This window comes from Dendrobium catenatum, unplaced genomic scaffold (assembly GCF_001605985.2).
Source record: "Dendrobium catenatum unplaced genomic scaffold, ASM160598v2 fragScaff_scaffold_768, whole genome shotgun sequence".
Classification (NCBI taxonomy): domain Eukaryota; kingdom Viridiplantae; phylum Streptophyta; class Magnoliopsida; order Asparagales; family Orchidaceae; genus Dendrobium; species Dendrobium catenatum.
Window position 1 is genome coordinate 177,872 of NW_021319230.1, and position 19,005 is coordinate 196,876.

The window sequence follows — 19,005 nt, forward strand, 5'->3', positions numbered from 1 at the left end:
GTTTCCTGCATTTAAAATATATTGTGTCAGATAATGATTTGAAATGTTCTTTATTTTTACCTTTCTTTGCTCCAATATTGTTGATGGCGCCTTTCCTCTTTAAAAAACTTTTGAACTGGTGGGTCATCAATGCAATGCCATTATCCTCCTCTGCTACAAAAATGTCACTATATGAATCATTCACTTTTAAAGCCATAGTCTTCTCCTTCTTATTATCACCTGCATCATTTAGTATTTGACTCATGCCTTGCTCATAGGCAATGTGTGACCCAATTAAATTATCAAAAGAATAGACATTTAAATCTTTTGATTCAGTAATTGAAGTAATTTTAGCAACATACCCACTAGGCAAACAACATAGGTTTTTATTAATTTTTTTTTAAATTAAACAGTTCTCTACTCAATGCATACAAGGATGTCACTATCTATGTGAACCTGTTATACATTTCTTATATTTACTCACTATGTTTCATAAGAAATAGTTCATAATCATATAACAAAATGTTCAACATAGACTATTTTACTTCACTAATTCCTTCATATGTAATGCATAATCTATATCAGATTTTTTTTTCTCGTAATAAAGGTTGATACTCGTATATAGTCCTTAGATTTTAAAATCACAAAAAAAAAACAATTCAAACACTTAGCATTTAACTTAGAAAATTCTCTATCCTCTTGACCCGATTTAGTATACATAATTTTAGTTTTGACTCCATTGACTACACGTGATGGAAGAGAATAACCACTTTGTATCATATGGCACATCCTAAAATCAATTGATTATAAAAATGTTAATATGCAAATTCTTCAAAAATCAAAAGGACTGTTTTCAAAATAATAGCGGACGAGTTATTAAATAACCCTCAGCAATATTTCAATTACCAAATTGCACCATTACATCTTTGCTTGATGATTTTAAAATCAAAATTTCAAGACCATCTCTAATACTACTTACAAGTCCTATGAGATTATGAGACTACAATGAACTAGCCCGAGAAACATCATGAGAGGGTTGAATTGTAAATTTAAAAAAGTACTTAACAAAAATAATGATATTCTTTTTGGAGAAAATGATTTTAAAACTAATCCAAATAATCTAATTAAAATCATGAGGAAGCAATTGAGAATTTAATATAATTTTTCAATACATCTGAATTATTATTTTTGCAAGCCACGACCTATTCTAATTTTAGTTGATTGTAAATATTAAAATTCATGCAATAAATTCGACTTCCAGATAATAGAAAAATAAAATCATGTGAAAAGAAAAAAGAGACTGAAAAACAATCCCAAACTAACCAGTTTTTTTTATAACTTATACCCTTAAACTGCAAAATCAACTAAATATATTGTAAGCAGAAACTATACGAGCTGAAAAAAGAACAATACTAATATTGAAAAAATATGCACAGAAAATATAGAAGACTAGTGAGGCAACTTATTGGATTCAGAAATATCTTGTGAAAAATTATTTGTACCTTCTAATAAAAAAGACTAACATCTTAATGAGGATTTCTTTGAGTTAAATTAAAGAATCTCAGCAAAACATTTTAAGCTAAATAAGACGAGCTCAATCGAGCTCTAAGTCGCGAGAGCGCACACACAAGGAAAGAAAAAAAAAACTCAAAAAGCAATATACATAGAACTTCAATAGTCTAAGTCCCTTGGGCTTAGTCTAAGGTTTTGTTTGGGATGGCTTTCTTACTGCTTCTTAAAGCAACTTTTTAGTATTAAAAAGCCACTTCAAAAACAATAAAAAAGTCATCCCTAAGTATGCTAACTTGATTAGTCTTAACCCATACAAGTATCGGTCCGTGTACACGACTGGAGATTCTTTTGGGGTTTTCAACAGTTCTAAAACCAATTACATGAATCAGAAGATTAAAGCCATTGAAATAAAGTTAATGAATACTTGCACTACAGCTACAATTGCATGAACAAGATACAAGACATTTTGCTTAATGATACAACAGAGTACAGACCCATTCCAGCACCTGAGTTTGCTTTTCGCCGGCCAACAACCAATCTGATCATAAAATAATTTTTTCTCCGATCCCATTGTTGTTTAATAGGAGGTGCTGATTAATTGAAAATCTGGAAGGAGGCACAAAAACAGTAGCTGACCATTTCACTCCAATGCAGAGATTCATTTGCTATACACTTTAGGTTCGTGAAAGCTCAACGGTCACCTTCCCTCTCCATTTCAACTTAATCCAGTTTAAAAATAATGCCATTCTTAAGTACCAGCAGGATGAAGGAAACTAAGACCGGCCTGCCTTCTCACATGTTCAGGTATCAGCTTGCTTATGAGCTCTGGTGACGCAGCTGCTAACTGCCACAGATAGAACTAGTTAATTTCTTAGATTTAGGCTTTGTTTGGGACGGCTTTCTTTCTGCTTCTTAAAGCGGCTTTTTAGTACAAAAATTTATTTTTTGAACTAAAAACCCACTTTAAGAAGCAGAAAGAAAGCTGTCCTAAACGAAGCCTTAGAAAAAAATTTATTTGATTTCTTCCAAATCAAATAGAACTTCTGGAGCTAGAAGAATGACATATCTAAAAAATTGGGATAGTGAGCCTACATATAAGAACCAGCAATATACCTTGCAAGATTTGCAACTACAGAGAACATAGATACAAATGCATGGTCTAAATTTCAGTACTTTCCCATGCAGCGTCGCCCTTCACAATTCCATTGCTAAACAAAAAATCTAGTGAAATTCTGTAGTGGGTTACACTAGGTGCCATTCATTGGGAATAAGTTTTGGATACTATTAATTTCACTTGAAATGAGCATAGCTACTCCCGGTTAAGTCCTTAGTGCATAACTCCTGTTTTGGAAGTATATGATGACTTCCAGAATCACAGGAAGAGGATAACATTGGCTTTACTTAAATTGACATACTGTAGGAGATGAACAAATTTATATAAACATCTCTATGGTTCATTGATAAGTGTAAATAATGTGTTATTTTATTTGTTATATTTTCAATGAAATGTATTATTTTAGTTATGTTGTGCAGGAAAAATACAAAAAAGGCACAAATTTCTAAGTCTCATATAGCTCCACTGTGTCGGACAAATCGACGACGCAACGCCATCAAAGGTACCATCAGAGCGCCGCAACATTCACATTGTGGCGCGGACTTCTCTGTTGGTCATCGTCGCGGCGTTAAAATGGTTAGCTTTGATGCGCCATGCTCTCTGTCAATGTTTAAAATTGCGTATTCGGGTATTGTGGCGTTTTTCATTCGTGAGGCGAGGTGAAAGGAAAGCCCTTATACATATTCGGCTTCACCGATTCAGATTCAGAAAGGCAGAACCGCGCACAAGAAGTTGTCGCCCGACTCACGATGCCTCTGCGGCTCTGCCTCCGGCCTCCACTGGTGCGTCCACCAATCAAGAAGTCGATGCCTCCGACTCTATCTTCTTCTGTCTTGGATCCGGCCGGCAGCACTGGTAAGAACTTGCTTTCATATTCAATACTAAATTAGAATCTGCTTTAAGATTACAAAACACACCATTTTGCCCATATCTCTCATCCGTTCTTCCTACTCAGGTTTTATCGCGCCTGACCAATTTGTTTGTGTGGTTTTTCTTTGATCGGGATTCTACAAGTTGTTTATAAGCTCCCCACTTTATTTCTCTCCTAAGCCCTAAGTTCTTTCTTCTCCAAGAGATCTTTTTCATTCATCGAATGTTCTTAATCTGATTTAAATCGTTATTTCAGCATTTTTTTTTGTTTCTTAGCTTTCCGCCTTTCCCAGCATTCTTCTTTGTTTGTTCGAAGGGGCTTTCATTAATGTTTCTTGGGGGCTATATTTGGGTGGAAGAGTACTTGAATTTTGAACTTTGATCGTGGGATTGGAAATGGTGATTATTATAATTTTCATGTTTTTTGCCTTCATAGTCGGAACCTTACAAATCTCCTTTTTAACTCAATTAGCATATTAATCTCTTTAGAAGTTTGTTAAAATAAACCTGGATTTACTATTCTATGTTGGCAATTATTTGAATGTGAAAACCTTTATTTATAAATCACAACCATTGATTTTTTTTTTCTTGAGCTGACTTGCAGATTTGCATGCCTTCTGAATGGAATTTATATTTAGTTTATACTTTTTATGTTTGAAGATGATATTATTATTCAGTTTTGTCAAAATATGAAGAACATGAGAAATAAATTGTAAGTGTACTTCATGTTATATTTAGTAGTTTATTTTTTAAATAAAAATTCTTAAAATTGTCAATGCCGATCCCAAACCCGGATGAAAAAAATTGTGGGGATTTAAAAAAAGCCCCCTCTATGAAAAATTTCTGGCTCCGCCACCGAGGTCAGCATATATCATTTTCACCCCTACAAACTCGACAGAGATCTAAGGATGCATATACTCTGAATCACATTACAAAGAAGAATTTCCTTAGAAAATATATGCAATTTACGTTCATCAGTCCAAAACATTTTATTTACACATTGTATCCATTATTTAACTATTTTTATTCAATGATTGAATCTCCACAACAAACAAATTTATTTCAATAGAATAATTTTGCAATTAGAGTAAACAGTAATAGTTCATTGTTTAAAAGCATACTTTCTCGTATGTTTGACACTCTACTCTATCACTTTATTACTTAATTTGACACGTATACTTGTGTATATTAAGTGAGGTTTGTTATTTTATATCAAAAAAAACCTAAGCATTGTCTAGGGGAGATAGTCTTAAGCATTTTTATAATTCAAAATTACACTCTACCGTAGCACCCACCATCATTCATTACAAGTCGGAGTGATGCAGGCGTTAAGGTATCAAACAAAGAGTTGATTAGAAAAGAAATCTTCCCGGCACATTACTACTCACTTTTCCAGGTTACATAGAGAATCCTATTATGTTTAATGGTTGAAATTATCACGTTTAGAAAATTATAAGCTATGATGCACCGACACTTCTCCTCAAAGAGCTGTGCAGTGTCCGACACCGTGTCCGACACGACACTCGTCCGACACTCCTCCAACATGAGTCGGACACGCCGAAAATGTGTCCGATTAAAAAAATATTAAAAACTAATTGAAAACGCGTGTCCGACACGCGTATCTTAAATATTTTATAATTTTTTTAAAAAATATAATTTCTTATGTTTGACAAGATTTAAACTAAATTTCTTATTTCCTATCCACAACACCAAATTAACGTCTGCATTTAATACCCATTCATCGAATATTCTAGTTTTCATTTCTCTTTGACAATGAAGGTATTTTCATCTCCTCTCTTTTTGTACAATTACAAATCTTTCTCTTGTTGAACCAGAGTTGAAAGCAGTGATATTCAATGATGATGATATTGAAGGACAAAAACAAACCTCTAAAGCTAATCCTAGTAGTTGAAGCTTGAATATTATTATTCCGTTTTGTTAAAATATGAAGAACATGAGAAATAAATTATAAGTGTACTTTATATTATATATAGTAGTTTATTTTTTAAATAAAAATTTTTAAAATTGTCAATGCCGGTCCCAAGCCCAGATGAAAAAAAATTAAGGGGATTTAAAAAAAGACCCCCTCTATGAAAAATTTCTGACTCCGCCACTGAGATCATCATATATCATTTTCCCCCCTACAAACTCAACAGAGATCTAAGGATACATATACTCTGAATCACATTACAAATAAGAATTTCATTAGAAAATATATGCAATTTACATTCATCAGTCCTAAACATTTTATTTACACATTGTATCCATTATTTAACTGTTTTTATTAAATGATTGAATCTCCACAACAAACAATTTTATTTCAGTAGAATAATTTTGCAATTAGAGCAAACAATAATAGTTCATTGTTTAAAAGCATACTTCCTCGTAAGTTCGACACTCTACTCTAACTTTATTACTTGATTCGACACGTATACTTGTGTATATTAAGTGAGGTTTGTTATTTTATATCAAAAAAAACCTAAGCATTGTCTAGGGGAGATAGTCTTAAGCATTTTTATAATTCAAAATTACACTCTACCGTAGCACCCACCATCATTCATTACAAGTCGGAGTGATGCCGGCGTTCACGTATCAAACAAAGAGTTGAATAGAAAAGAAATCTTCACAGCACATTACTACTCACTTTTCCGGGTTATATAGAGAATCCTATTACGTTTAATGGTTGAAAATATCACGTTTAGAACATTATAAGTGGTCTGACCACCATCTGACAAAACCCTGTTCCAGTGCTGCCTTAATTGCACTAAGGGGAAAATAAATGAAAAACTATGTTAGGCATGTGGATTAACTTCCCTCAAGAGGTGCAACATTTACTTCAAAATGTATAAAGATAAGCTAAGGAATAAGTATGAACCCGCAACAAAAAGAAAGCCAAAAGAAAAGAAGGCATGTAATTAGACAATAAAATCACACATCACCTTTTAGAATAGGCTCAAGAACAATTTTCTACCGTAAATGTGAGCATAAAGCATATATTCAGAGAATCAAAGTACAAGAAACTTGCCTCTTGTTTAAAGTTGAAAAGAGGAGGGAACGGCCTGCCATTTGGTAACCGGGCATTGGGTTCCCGTAGCTCATCAAAGAAGGAATGGGCACATGCTTCAAGCTGGAAATAGACACAGGACATTAATGACTAAGAAAAGAAAATTCCCATAACATACATTTTAAAAGCTTTAAAACTTAGAGAATAAGCTTAAAATGAATGAGGAAACAAAATGAATGAAGGTAACAAATATAAAACGTCCCATCTCAGAAGTTAAAAATAATGCAAGGGATGAAAAGCCCAAATCCAAAATATCAAAAGCTTCTATATGGTGAAAGTTGGGGAAAAAAATTTCCACAAGGTCAAGATCAACTATAACTTCAACCATTACTTGCAAGCTATAGTTTCAATTTAACATTGGGCCTAACAAACAAATTCGAAAAGTAAATCTTAGAAATATGTCTACAGATTTACATGATTTAGCCATTTTACATTTAGTTTAGCAAACTCATAAACATAATGGCTAAAATTTATCAATACAATAAATTGAATAGTTTTTATAAAAATATATCTAAGATCATCAGCATATTGACTAAATAAGCAATAACAAAAGAATACATAAAATACAAAAATAAAATAAAAATAAGACAGATAAGAACAGAAGTATTTCAAATGATAAATGCCAAAATAAAAGAACAGCAGGTCAATTGTGTGGTGTATCATGATTAGAATCACCATCGTTGTCGTAGTGTTGAGCCTCGAGTCTAAACTTGATCTATCTAGGGAATTTTTATTGCCTCAGGTTACCTGACGTAGAGATACATCAGGTAGCCTATAATATATCGCCACGTGCTCTTACTCTTTACCGCGCGGCCCGACGACCCAACCCGGAACGAATCCGGGATTACTATGTTCGCGTATTGCTCGGTATTGCTAGGTATTACTCGGTATTTTCTCGGTATTGCTAGGTATTACTCGGTATTTGCTCGGTATTGAACCAGATCGCGGAGAAGCTGCGTAGTCTCAAGGCAACTTTTTTGCGCGGCTGTTTTTCAGCTCTCACTAGACTCTCATGGCGGTCTCCAATGCGAGACTTCTCCGTCGCATATTAAAAGGTTTCACTGGGGCTTCCAGGTTCTATCAAAATCACTCCCTTTGCTGTCCGCCTGAACGCCGACCATTTAAGGTCTTCCTGTCCTTCGGAGATCGCACTTCGTGCTCGTACGAATTCTCTCCAAACGGAAGCCTCTTCTCGGTCATCCCCTCCACCATCGTAGGTTTCCGATGGTTTTCGACTTTGTCAGAGCCTCTCACAGGAGAAGACGCTTTCGAGAGGATTTACGTTCTGGATGCCAAAGTGGACGCACCCGTCGCCCATGCCTCTGCGGCGGATGTAAATGGAGATTGCGATCTACCTTTGCCGAAGGCGAAGGCGAAGGCGAGTAGTACCTACGATGGCCAGTAGTACCGAGCAAATACCGAGCAAATACCGAGTAGTACCTAGCAATACCGAGCAAATACCGAGTAGTACCTAGCAATACCGAGCAAATATCGAGCAAATATCGTTCCGGGTTGGGTCGTTGGGCCGCGCGGTAAAGAGTAAGAGCACGTGGCGATATATTATAGGCTACCTGATGTATCTCTACGTCAGGTAACTTGAGGCAATAAAAATTCCTATCTAGGACCCTCTTTATGCATCAATTATTTACATCATGGAGGGGATTTATGCTTATTTTCAGTTGTTGAATCAAAAAAAGTCTATATGGATCATTTGTGTCATGGGTCTTATTGTCATTTGTAATAAATTCATCAGTAAGTTGTGTGTCAATTCCCTCCTCCCTTTTCCCACTTTTTCTAAGCTTGGTCGTCCACCGTCTCCCCTCCTTAGGAAAATTTCATACATTTATGGTTTATTACTTTCGCCACCATCTCTTTGGCTCCATCTTTTTAACTAAACCATAATTTTTCTCCATTTTTTCTTTACCTCCTTTACATAGCAGCCACCGCTTCCTCTCCCTCGCATTTGATTTGTGTTGGTTGGTATTCCCTTTCTTAAACTAATAAGTAGGTGTCTGTTCTGTACCTTTGGATCAGGTTTTGAATGAAAGAAAAATATTGGTGTTCCACTTGTGCTTGTGTTTGTCTTAATTTATAAAGAGGACTAAGTAAAAGCTCAAAATAATATCCCGACTATCAATAAATGTCCAATTTAGTCCCAAAGTTTCGCATTACCCCATTTTAGCCCCATGACCATTGAAAATTGAGCCAATTTAGTCCTGAGCCCAAAGGAATTAAAGTTAACTCCAAAAGTTAAATAGGAGGGGTATTTTAGGTATTTTAGGTGGATGTTGAGATACAATTGCTTACTTGGCCCTATTTTATCAACACCAGAAGAGTATATTCGGTTAATGGGGCTAGTCTCTCAATTACAAGTAATTAAATATACTTTATATCTTATTCATTTTCAACTTTCTTACTTGCATTCTATCTCTTTAGACACTCCTCATATTCATAATACTCATCCTCATCATTAGGCATACCCAACTACTTATGATCTGCTTTCATTACACAATACATAACTTAGGATGTATGAGATTCAATGAAGAACATACGTAGAAAATTGAGGTCAAGAGAAACAACAAACCTAGCTCCATTTGTGGCCTGTCTCACTCGCGTCGAAGCATGCCGCCTGCATCTCGCCCAGCCTGCTCGCTTGTGTAGCCAACCTCAGTTGCGTCAGTTACATCGCTCACGTCATCTCCCTCACAAAAAGGTCTCCAGGTGTCTAACATAATGCATGCATGGCGTATAACGAGAAGCAAAGCAAATAGCACGAAGTAGGGCGTATAGCGGGAAGCATCAAGTATGTGTTTTACTTAAATGCCCCCAAAGAAACAAACCTCTCCGGTTCTCTCCGTTAATTTAAACGGTCAAAAATCAAATCGGCTCAATTTCTAATAGTCAAGAGACAAAAAAAGAATATTGCAAAACTTTGAAACTAAATTGAACATTTATTGATAGCTGACAGCAGGGAGAGAGCTAGAAATTTTCATCAATGTAGGCACAAATTGATCAATTTTAATATACTCCTATCGTTGTCGTAGTGTTGAGCCTCAAGTCTAAACTTGATCTATTTATGACCCTCTATATGCATGAATTATTTACATGATGGAGGAGATTTATGCTTATTTTCAGTTGTTGAATCAAAATAAGTCTTATGGATCATTTGTGTCAAGGGCATTATTGTCATTTGCTTAAATGCCCCCAAGAAACAAATCTCTCCGGGTCTCCGTTAATTTAAACGGTCAAGAATCAAATCGGCTCAATTTCTAATAGTCAAGGGACAAAAATAGGGAATTGCAAAACTTTGAAACTAAATTGAACATTTATTGATAGCTAACATCAGAGGGAGAGCCAAAAAATTTCATCAGTGGAGGCACAAATTGATCAATTTCAATATACTCCTAATTTTTTGTAGCTTTTTTATCTTTCTATATAACAGTCTATAGTAAAATAATGCTTTTATCTTTTAAGAATCTTAATATTTGTTTTTAATAAAATTTAAAATTCTATAATTTAGTTGTTACACATAAATTATAATTATCTTATTTCATTTTAAATATTTAGCTGCTAATTTTATGAAATATAAAATTTCTAATATATGTATATTTTTTCTTTATCTATGTATACGTATTAATTTTTAATGATAAAAAATTAAGATTTTTCTAACTCAACATATTTTAAAAAAAATTATTGATTGCTAATTTATATCATATATAAAAAATTTGCACTATAATTTCTCATTTATTTTTGTTGGATTTAATGATAGTTTAATTAAAAAAAAAGAAAGCAACACAGCATCCATTTGATAATATTAACAAAACGCTTTAAAACTTTTCGAAAGATAATATATGTATTTAATATTTATGCCAACTATTCATTTGCGTATCCTATTTTTATGGCAGCAACAAGTTCATTTTAACATGTCTTGTCCATTTTAAATATGAAGGGCATTCTAGTCATTTAACTTCTTCAACCCTTCTCTTCCCGATCCGTGTAAAGCTAATGTAAAGAAGAGAGAGAGAGAGAGAGAGAGAGAGAGAGAGAGAGAGAGAGCAAGCGTGTGACAAGTGGAGGATGGTGGATTGCCGCAGAAGATAATAATGGAGAAGATGGATAGTAAAAAAGAAGGAAATGAGAGTGGACAATGGAGAGTGGAGAGTGGAGAGTGGAGAATGGGAAGAGACAGGACTTGGGCAACCGGGCGGTTTATCTACAAGTATGTATCACATTTTTTTATGCAAATAAAAATACCATAATTTAACATGAACTAAAAAAAAATTCAGTCCAGTGGTGGCACATGCCACCAGAGCCCCCATTGTAGCTCCGCCGCTGGCTGACAGACTATTTTGAACTTTTACTCAAGAGGACTTGTGCCTTGAGGATCAAAATCATGAAAGATTTTTATGAAGATGATTCTTCTTGTTGAAATTTACTTGCTTCTCAACCCTCTGTCTCCCTTTTTTGTTATCGTTGTCTTAAAAAATAGTGCTAGTTCTCTGAGCCTAGGTGGCGGTTAAATTGTTCACATATTCTGAATCTAATGTCTTCTTTGCATGTTAGTAATTATCTTTGGAATTTCAAATGTTCTTAAATCTTGCTGTGATATGTAATGAACGAACTTTAAAGCATGTCTTCTCTCTAAACCATTCTGAAGTTCCTTAGTGTTTTGTCATACGCTAAGAAACTCATAATTTTTTTGCAACTCTCTTTGAATAAATTGTGAAAAACTTCTTCATGCATAGTTGGTAGGATAGTTTAGCTTCCTTCATCCTGTATCATTAATAAGGCATGGAAAACATTAAATATAAGCGGCACGTGAACATCTGAAGGACTTGAAGACCAGAAACAAACAAACAAAAACTAGCAGCATTTAACCCGGCATGAAATAATTAATTCTGCTGAACTCAACTAAAATTAGCTACTAATGAATTAACAACATGAGCAGGCAATGCATAAAGAGTGAAAAGTAAATAAATATAAGATAATTAGATTTCTGGTCCGGGAAAATAACCATAAATATTAGCTGGTATGTCTGCCTCCATTTATTGGAAAATTATTCAAGTCATAAAAACAAATTCCTATTCTTCAAAAAATAAAAATAAAAAAACAAATTTCTAGTTATATGTTATAATTAAAAATGAATGATAGTTTAGGTTACTCACAGCAGTGCACCGAAGACTTGGAGAGTACTGAAGAAGCCTTGATGCCAGATCTATAGCTTCGGGAGGCATTCGCTTATGGAAAACCTAAAAATATTTCTGAAATAAGATTTTGCTAATACAAAAAGAATTTAGAATCATGGATATGTTTATCAGGAAACTCCTATGAAAAAACAAAATCCACAAAAATGAATAAAGTTCTGTTGACCCTCATACTAGTGTCGGGGTCGAGTCGATCGCGCAAGGTGGGTTTTAAAAGAGAAAGAGCTCGAAATTGCGCAAAAACTCACCCGACGCGTGTCGACCGAAAACCCAAAATCGCCGAAACGACCTCCGTTCGCGAAACGTACAGCGCCGATGCGTCCGGAGCAACGGAAACAGCTAAGATTGACACCCATATTGGTGGGGGTCGCCGGTCGGCGAAAAATTAAATTTTGGGCGCGCGAATCGAGACGACGACTTGTGCGAGCGACGACGCGACGACCAACTCGATGCAAGATTAAAAAAATACAATATGGCGCCGATGAACGACACTTTCTAGCCGACAGACCAACACGATCAAAATTAAATTTATTTTATTTTGATCATCAATTAAAGGTTGAAAGAGAGGAAGCCTTGTAATAAAAAATGAACTTTCTTTAATAAAAACAAAAAATAGCCTAAACACCCCTCACATAACCCTCACTCCCCATACACTAAAGTCTAGTCGACAACTTAGGTGATAGTTATAATCTACGAAGAGCTAAATTTATTTCCAGTGAGCGGGCTTAAGTCGATCATATGAAATGCCAGATAGCATTAACTGCTGCCAAGCCGACCCCTCCTCCTTTTCACGCTCAAAACTACCACGCACAGGGCCGCCCCACTCTCTTCCTCTCTTGCGATTCCAGCCTCTCGCAAACCGCCGCCTCCTCCTCTTCATTATGCTTCCAGGGTAAATTTCTTCCTCCTTTCTTCTCGCTTCTCCTTTCTCCTTCTCTCTCATGATTTCTTCAACTTCTTTCTTCTTTTTCTTGCTTTCCTTCCTCTTCTTTCTCTCTTCATTTTTCGACTCCGCTCATCTTCTCTCCAAGGTCTCACGCATTTTCTTCCGTTTTCTCTATCCCCTCTCTTCTCTCTTCGCTCTCCTCATCTCCTTCATCCGTGCCGCCAAACTTCTCTTTCTCCACCTAGCACCAAAGCCTAATCCTAATTTTGTTTTTCGTCTGCCTTCCACCTACACAAACAGCATACATTCACTTCACAAATAAGATCACTTTCCTACTCTTCTAGCATCCCCTCCTAATCAAGTAAAAAGTTTACGTCCTCATTTTCTCTCTCTAACTCTAAGATGAGAAAATTGTGTTCTCTCTTCTAAGAAATGCCATCTTCTCATTAATGGCTATTCATCTCCACCCCCAAACAATCTTCCCTCTCCACGCATATCATACCAATTCACTTCCCTAGAGGGAGAAAAACCTAATTTGCACCTCTCTCTACTACCGCAATTGAGAAGAGTGATTTTGCTGCTCTCTAAATCTCTCCTTCTCATCTTCTCTTTGCACCTCCTAATAACCATTCTAATCACAATTCCCTTTCTAAGATCCATTCTTTTCCTCCTCTCTTCTCTCTCTAGCAAAGGAGATATTTCCTATCTCCTCTTGTCTCTCTCTAAAAAATTGAGAGAAAGCAGGTATGTTTGCTCTCTGCTAACCTCACGTCTCACCAATTGTCTCTACACGCTTCTCAGACCTATTCCACTAAGAGAATATACCCAAAAATCCTTTCTTTCCCTCTTCTTTCCCTTGCTTTCGCTTCATAGAGAAGAGAACGGCTCTATGCCTTATACTTTTGCTCTCTCCTACATTGTAGTTTTTAATAAAAGATAAATAGCTGTAAATGACTAATTTTTTATAGACAATAATTAGAAATGAAAGAAAAATGAAGATTGTGCAGTCGCAGGTTCCGTAACGATCGGTCATACACAGCCGTCAGTGCGGCCTCGACATACTGCGCACGCAGTCCAAGGTAAAAATTATATTCACTTTTTGATTGCAGAAAAGACTCGTGACCGCTTTTACGGCGAGGAAACACATTAAGTACCCGTAACGCACTATGAGCAGAGCGGCAAATTCGTATGCAAAAAATCAGACCGTGACTGCTTTTCTGCAGGGGGAATGTGTATATGTAAAAAAAATTTTTAATTAAGTACCGTCACTCGCTTAGGCGGAGAAATAGTAATTATTAAAATCGCGCTCAAAAGACCCCGGACCGTTTTCTACGAGCGGGGTAAACGGCTGCCCACAGCGGTCACCACGACACCTACCGACGCCTTTCTTGAGCAGGCGAAGCCTTACACACTGAGCAGCCCCTAGTAGGGACACCCAGAGTGATGCGAATATTCTATTGAAAATATGAGGACTTAAAAAAAAGTGAACTGAATTTGAGCGGAACAACAACACCCATAGACTACCCAAGTGAATCAAACTTAGGAGATCAACAAAGAAACATAAGAACTTGAACACGGAAAATAAAAGAACATTGATGGACACCTGAACAACTATTACAACAGACGAGAACATACAGCTTGACTTACCAATAAAAGAAACTTATCAATCTTGAACATGCTGACATAAACGAACTAAAGACCGAGTTGAAGGTGATCGAAAGGAATTGAAAATCAATTTGAACAGATTTAAGTGAGACCAATCCAAGTTTGAACTGACCAACAACAAACCACAACATCAGCCTTTATCCAAGTTCGAACTTGAACACGAACGAAGAATATACTCAAAGCACCAATAAAAAATAGCTGAGAGGACCGCCAAACAACTTACTATAAGAGTTATTATACAATGAAAGCAGAGCTTATGTGAATAAGAGCCTAGACAAACAACAAGTTCGGCAATCCACGCAAGCACTGATAAAAAACCTATATGTCTAAAGAAGCTATACAAATAAGTGCTAGAAGAAATTAGAAAAGGCAAAAGACAAACACACCAAACCCTAATAGTCACAGAAGGTTAGACACGTAATGGGGCACAATCAGTCACACAGACACATAAAATTAGGAGCAAGACGAATATACGAGACCAAGTCAATAGTGATATGCACGCAAAATACGTCTCACAACGGAAATGGCGGACTGGTGTGGCAGCAACAACTATTCGTATGATGAGATATCACAGTAGATAATAAATTCAACAGCTGCAGTCATAATCAACAAGTGTAGAAAGGATACATTGATTCGCTATAAGCAAAGAGAAAAGTAATTAGAGAAGGTCGACCCTACGACTCCTCAGAAAGAAGATCAGTCGTTACACCACATATGATCAACAAACGCAAATATCAAAAGACCGACAACAAATCTAAGAACCTAGAGAAGCAGACATTATAGCACGATGACCGCCTACCAAAAGCAACAAATAAGTGCAGGGGGCGGACAAAAAAAAAAAAAACAAAAAAAAAAAAAAAAAAAAAAAAAAAGAAAAAAAAAAAAGCCCAAAAAAAAAAAAAAAAAAAAAAAAAAGGCGGCGACAAGTCTACCTGTAACAAAGCACACGAATAACCTATCAAAGCTGCTTACGTGCCACACCCAGGAATCGCACAATACTACGACTAAAGCGCGACAGAAAGACGTGTACAAGCTCTTAAGTGAAAAAAGAGTAGTATTGCATTAAATAGACAATACTTCACAACTAACATATATCAAATTCCCCCGCACTACATGACTGTATAACTATAGACACTAAAGGAGAATAATATAATCTTAACCCGCATGGGCCCCGCGAGCGGAGTTATGGGTAACAACGTGAACGCCTAGAGGATGCTGCGCGGGTCAACCAAGTGAATTCAAGTCCGAATCGATCCTTCTTAGCGGATCAATAGAAGTCGACAGGTTCAACCATCAAATAAATATGCCGGTTGGTGGAGGACGCGGATATTATATTATTAATACATTCATAAAGGCCTCAAAGCCTGATAATCACAGAATTCCACTCACCAAGGCTCAACAGCCAGAAAACCCATCCTCTGCGATAGTCGGTACAAGAGATTACAAGGTCAATCAACAAACGGAAATGGACCCAAACACCAAACGATAGCCATGATTGACCGAAAATCTCAACGGGGGTTAAATTCAAAACTTTCATGCCACCAAAAGTCAAAATCAAAAATTCAAAATTTTAAAATTGAAATAATTCGTCAAAGTCCCACTAAAGCAAAATAACAGCCTACGCTATTCCGCAACGTTTGCCCGGGTGGACAAATAAAATTTACGTTTTGCTCACAAAAGCCAAATGCCTCGTCCGAAAACTATCACTAGATTCAATCCTAAACAACTCCGCCAATTAAGGACGCGGACGTGTCCTCTGACCGATCGGGTTTTGCCGCCAATGCACTGGCAGGATAAACGGTTATGATTTGCCGGGGCCTCTGAACCGGAGTTGGTTTTTTGCGCCAAAATGGCACGCACCGAAATACGGTTATGGCCAGCACCAAATACGTTCCTTTTGGCATCAAATCTTTGAGATAATGAAGTCAATTAGGATATGATCGAGGTGGTAGCACAAAGCCCTCTGTAGCTAAGGTGGATTCAATTTGCCGCCTTAGTACAACACATTCAACCCACGTCTACAAGATCCTTGGACGAAAGCAACCCATGGCTGCCGACAAGAGACCTTCATGTCAGGTTGGGTCGACAGCCTCCGCTGACTAGCGCCAGGAATCCAAACATGCCCGGAACGACGTAACCAATAGGGATTGACCGCGTCCATCATCCCATTCCCCCACCATCCGCTTTAAGGGCGAAGTATGGTTGAAATTTCTAATTAATATCCACCATTTCAACCCAGAAATTCCAAATTTTCAAAATCCATATGCTATTGACTTCAGCTTGACTAAAATGCCAGATAACACAAATCAGAACTCAGATCATAAAGTCCTCACAAAATGAGGGCGAAATCTCTGGGTAGTGTCTTATCTACAAACCCATCTGCCTTCCAAAATTTACCTCGGAACTTAGTTCGTTAAAACTCCCTCGCCGAATAAGAAAAGCGAGTGGAGGCCGAGGCCGAATTTTCGGAGCCCACAAGTTCCATGTTTGTGAAACTCATTGCCTTTGCCTATGGTATTATCACCAATGATCTTATCCCTCCCATTCCAACGCGAATTGGCTAGATGAATCCTCCATCATTAAGGTAATATGACTTTTTGTATTGTTCTAAATTAGATTGCAGTTGGTGTTAGGATAAGTTGAAGCCTAGAGTCCTCGCTTAAAATTCAGGTAAACCACTTGCAGCAAGAAATAAATTTCTATCATGGCATCTGCAAATTGTTAGTGGAAAACAACAAAACGTGGTTCTAATCTGTTGCTGTTCCTAGTTCCCAAAGCATTAGTCCATCAGGATTATATTAGCTTCTTGCTTAGAAAAAGTTATATTGAAAGCTATCATTGTTTCTTCGTAACAAAAGAGCATAAAATCAGTGGAGGTTATGGTCGTTGATGGAAATAACCAGACTGAATTACCAAAGAATAAAATACGTGAGTCCTTGCCTTATGCCATGGATGAGCTTTTATTTGAGGAAATCGGAATTCGGTGTAGCTGGGATTCATGCAACGAATTTCTTCTCGAGTAGGGGTGCCAAGAACCTAAAAAGAGATAGCTACATCTGAGATCAACAACCAATCAAATATAGGAAAAAAATGAATCTAACAACAAACCTTTATTATCTCAACCAGTTGATCCACAGCACTTTCACCAGGAAACAGTGGCTGAAGACCAAAAGAAAGCATTAAAAATGGAAGGAAGTTTAATCAGGATACCAAACTTAAACAAAAAAATACTTTAAACAAAATATTACACGATTCTACAATTTAGTGAATACCTGACCAAGTAACAACTCAGCAAGAACACATCCTGCTGACCATATATCAATTGATGTAGCGTACTCTGTCGCACCAAATATGAGCTCAGGAGCTCGGTAATATCTAGAGCAGATGTAAGATATGTTTGCTTCTCCCTTTACCTGAGAGATCAATCGAAACATGAGGAAGAGAAACTCCAAAAATAAAGTTGACCATTGGTTAAAAATTAACCAAATATTTATTATCAATGGAAAATAATAAGAAGATTGTCTGACAAGTGAAAAATTTTTGCTACACAGAGATTGATCTGGCAAGTAACAAATTTGAAGGAACTCGAACAAGGAATAAGTTTTCTTACAACAACAACAACAAGTCTTTATCCCACTGTAGGGTCGACTAAATGAATCTTTTTTCTCTAATGTGTCCTATTAAGAGTCAAATTTTCATCTATATCTAATAAAGAAAGGTCATTTCTAATATTTTCTAACCAAGTTTTTTTAGGTCTATCTCTACCTTTGTTAACATAAGTCAAATCTAAAACATCTACTTTCCTAACCAAGTCAACCGAAGGCCGCCCAAACCATCTAAGGCAACTCTCTCTAATCTTATATTCCACTAAAGCTACTCCAACCTTTTCACATGTATGCTCATTTCGTATCATGTCTCTAAGAGTAAAGCCACTCATCCACCTGAGCATCCTCTTCTCTACAACACTTAACTTAATATTATGCTTTTCTTTTAATGGCCAACCTTTTGCACCATAAAACATTGCAGGTCTCACTACCATCTTATTGAATTTTCTCTTAAGTTTGAGGAAATTTTCTATCACACAACAAGCACGATGCATTCCTCCACTTCAACCATCCTACTTGAATTCTACTAAAAATATCCCCATCTATTTCACCATCACTCTGAACAATAAACTCCTACTAATGACTTGATCGCCCAAAGTCACAATCCCCCCACTAGATCTATTATTACTAAAATTACACTCAATACTCAAATCATCTAAGGGAACTCTTTCTAATCTTATCTTCAATTGGAGCTACTCCAACCTTTTCACATATATGCTTCTTTTGTATCCTGTTTCTAAGAGTAAATTCACTCATCCACATGAGCATCCTCATCTCTGAAACACTTAGCATTATGCTTATCTTTTAATGGCAAACATTCTGCACTATAAAGCATCATGTCCTTAAGTTTAAAGGGACATTTTCTATCACACAACAAGCCCGATGCATTCATCCACTTCAACCATCCAACTTGAATTCTACTAATAATATCATCATCAATTTCACCATCACTCTGAACCATAGACCCAAGATATCTAAAACATATACTCTTATTAATGACTTGATCGCCCAAAGTCACAATCACTCCACTAGATCTATTACCACTAGAATTACACTCCAAATATTTGGTTTTAGATCTACTCAAACGAAAAACTTTAAATTCAAAG

The 19,005-nt window shown here is 36.4% G+C and overlaps 1 protein-coding gene across 3 annotated transcripts in view; it reads right to left on the reverse strand.

Moving 5' to 3' along the window:
* Nucleotides 1-1,869: 1,869 nt before the first annotated feature.
* LOC110095263 (shaggy-related protein kinase GSK1) overlaps nt 1,870-19,005 on the reverse strand; it is a 37,235-nt gene continuing 20,099 nt past the window's right edge. For 2 of the 3 annotated variants that reach the window (XM_020820718.2, XM_028696557.1), the window contains 6 exons: nt 17,567-17,707; nt 17,403-17,453; nt 17,235-17,330; nt 11,705-11,788; nt 6,501-6,602; nt 1,938-2,335 (listed from right to left, as the gene is read on the reverse strand). In XM_020820718.2, coding sequence (XP_020676377.1) covers nt 2,240-2,335; nt 6,501-6,602; nt 11,705-11,788; nt 17,235-17,330; nt 17,403-17,453; nt 17,567-17,707 — 570 coding nt within the window. In that variant the 3' untranslated portion in view covers nt 1,938-2,239. Of the gene's footprint in view, nt 2,336-6,500; nt 6,603-11,704; nt 11,789-17,234; nt 17,331-17,402; nt 17,454-17,566; nt 17,708-19,005 lie in introns of all 3 variants that reach the window. The other variant, XM_028696558.1, reaches the window with a different exon arrangement.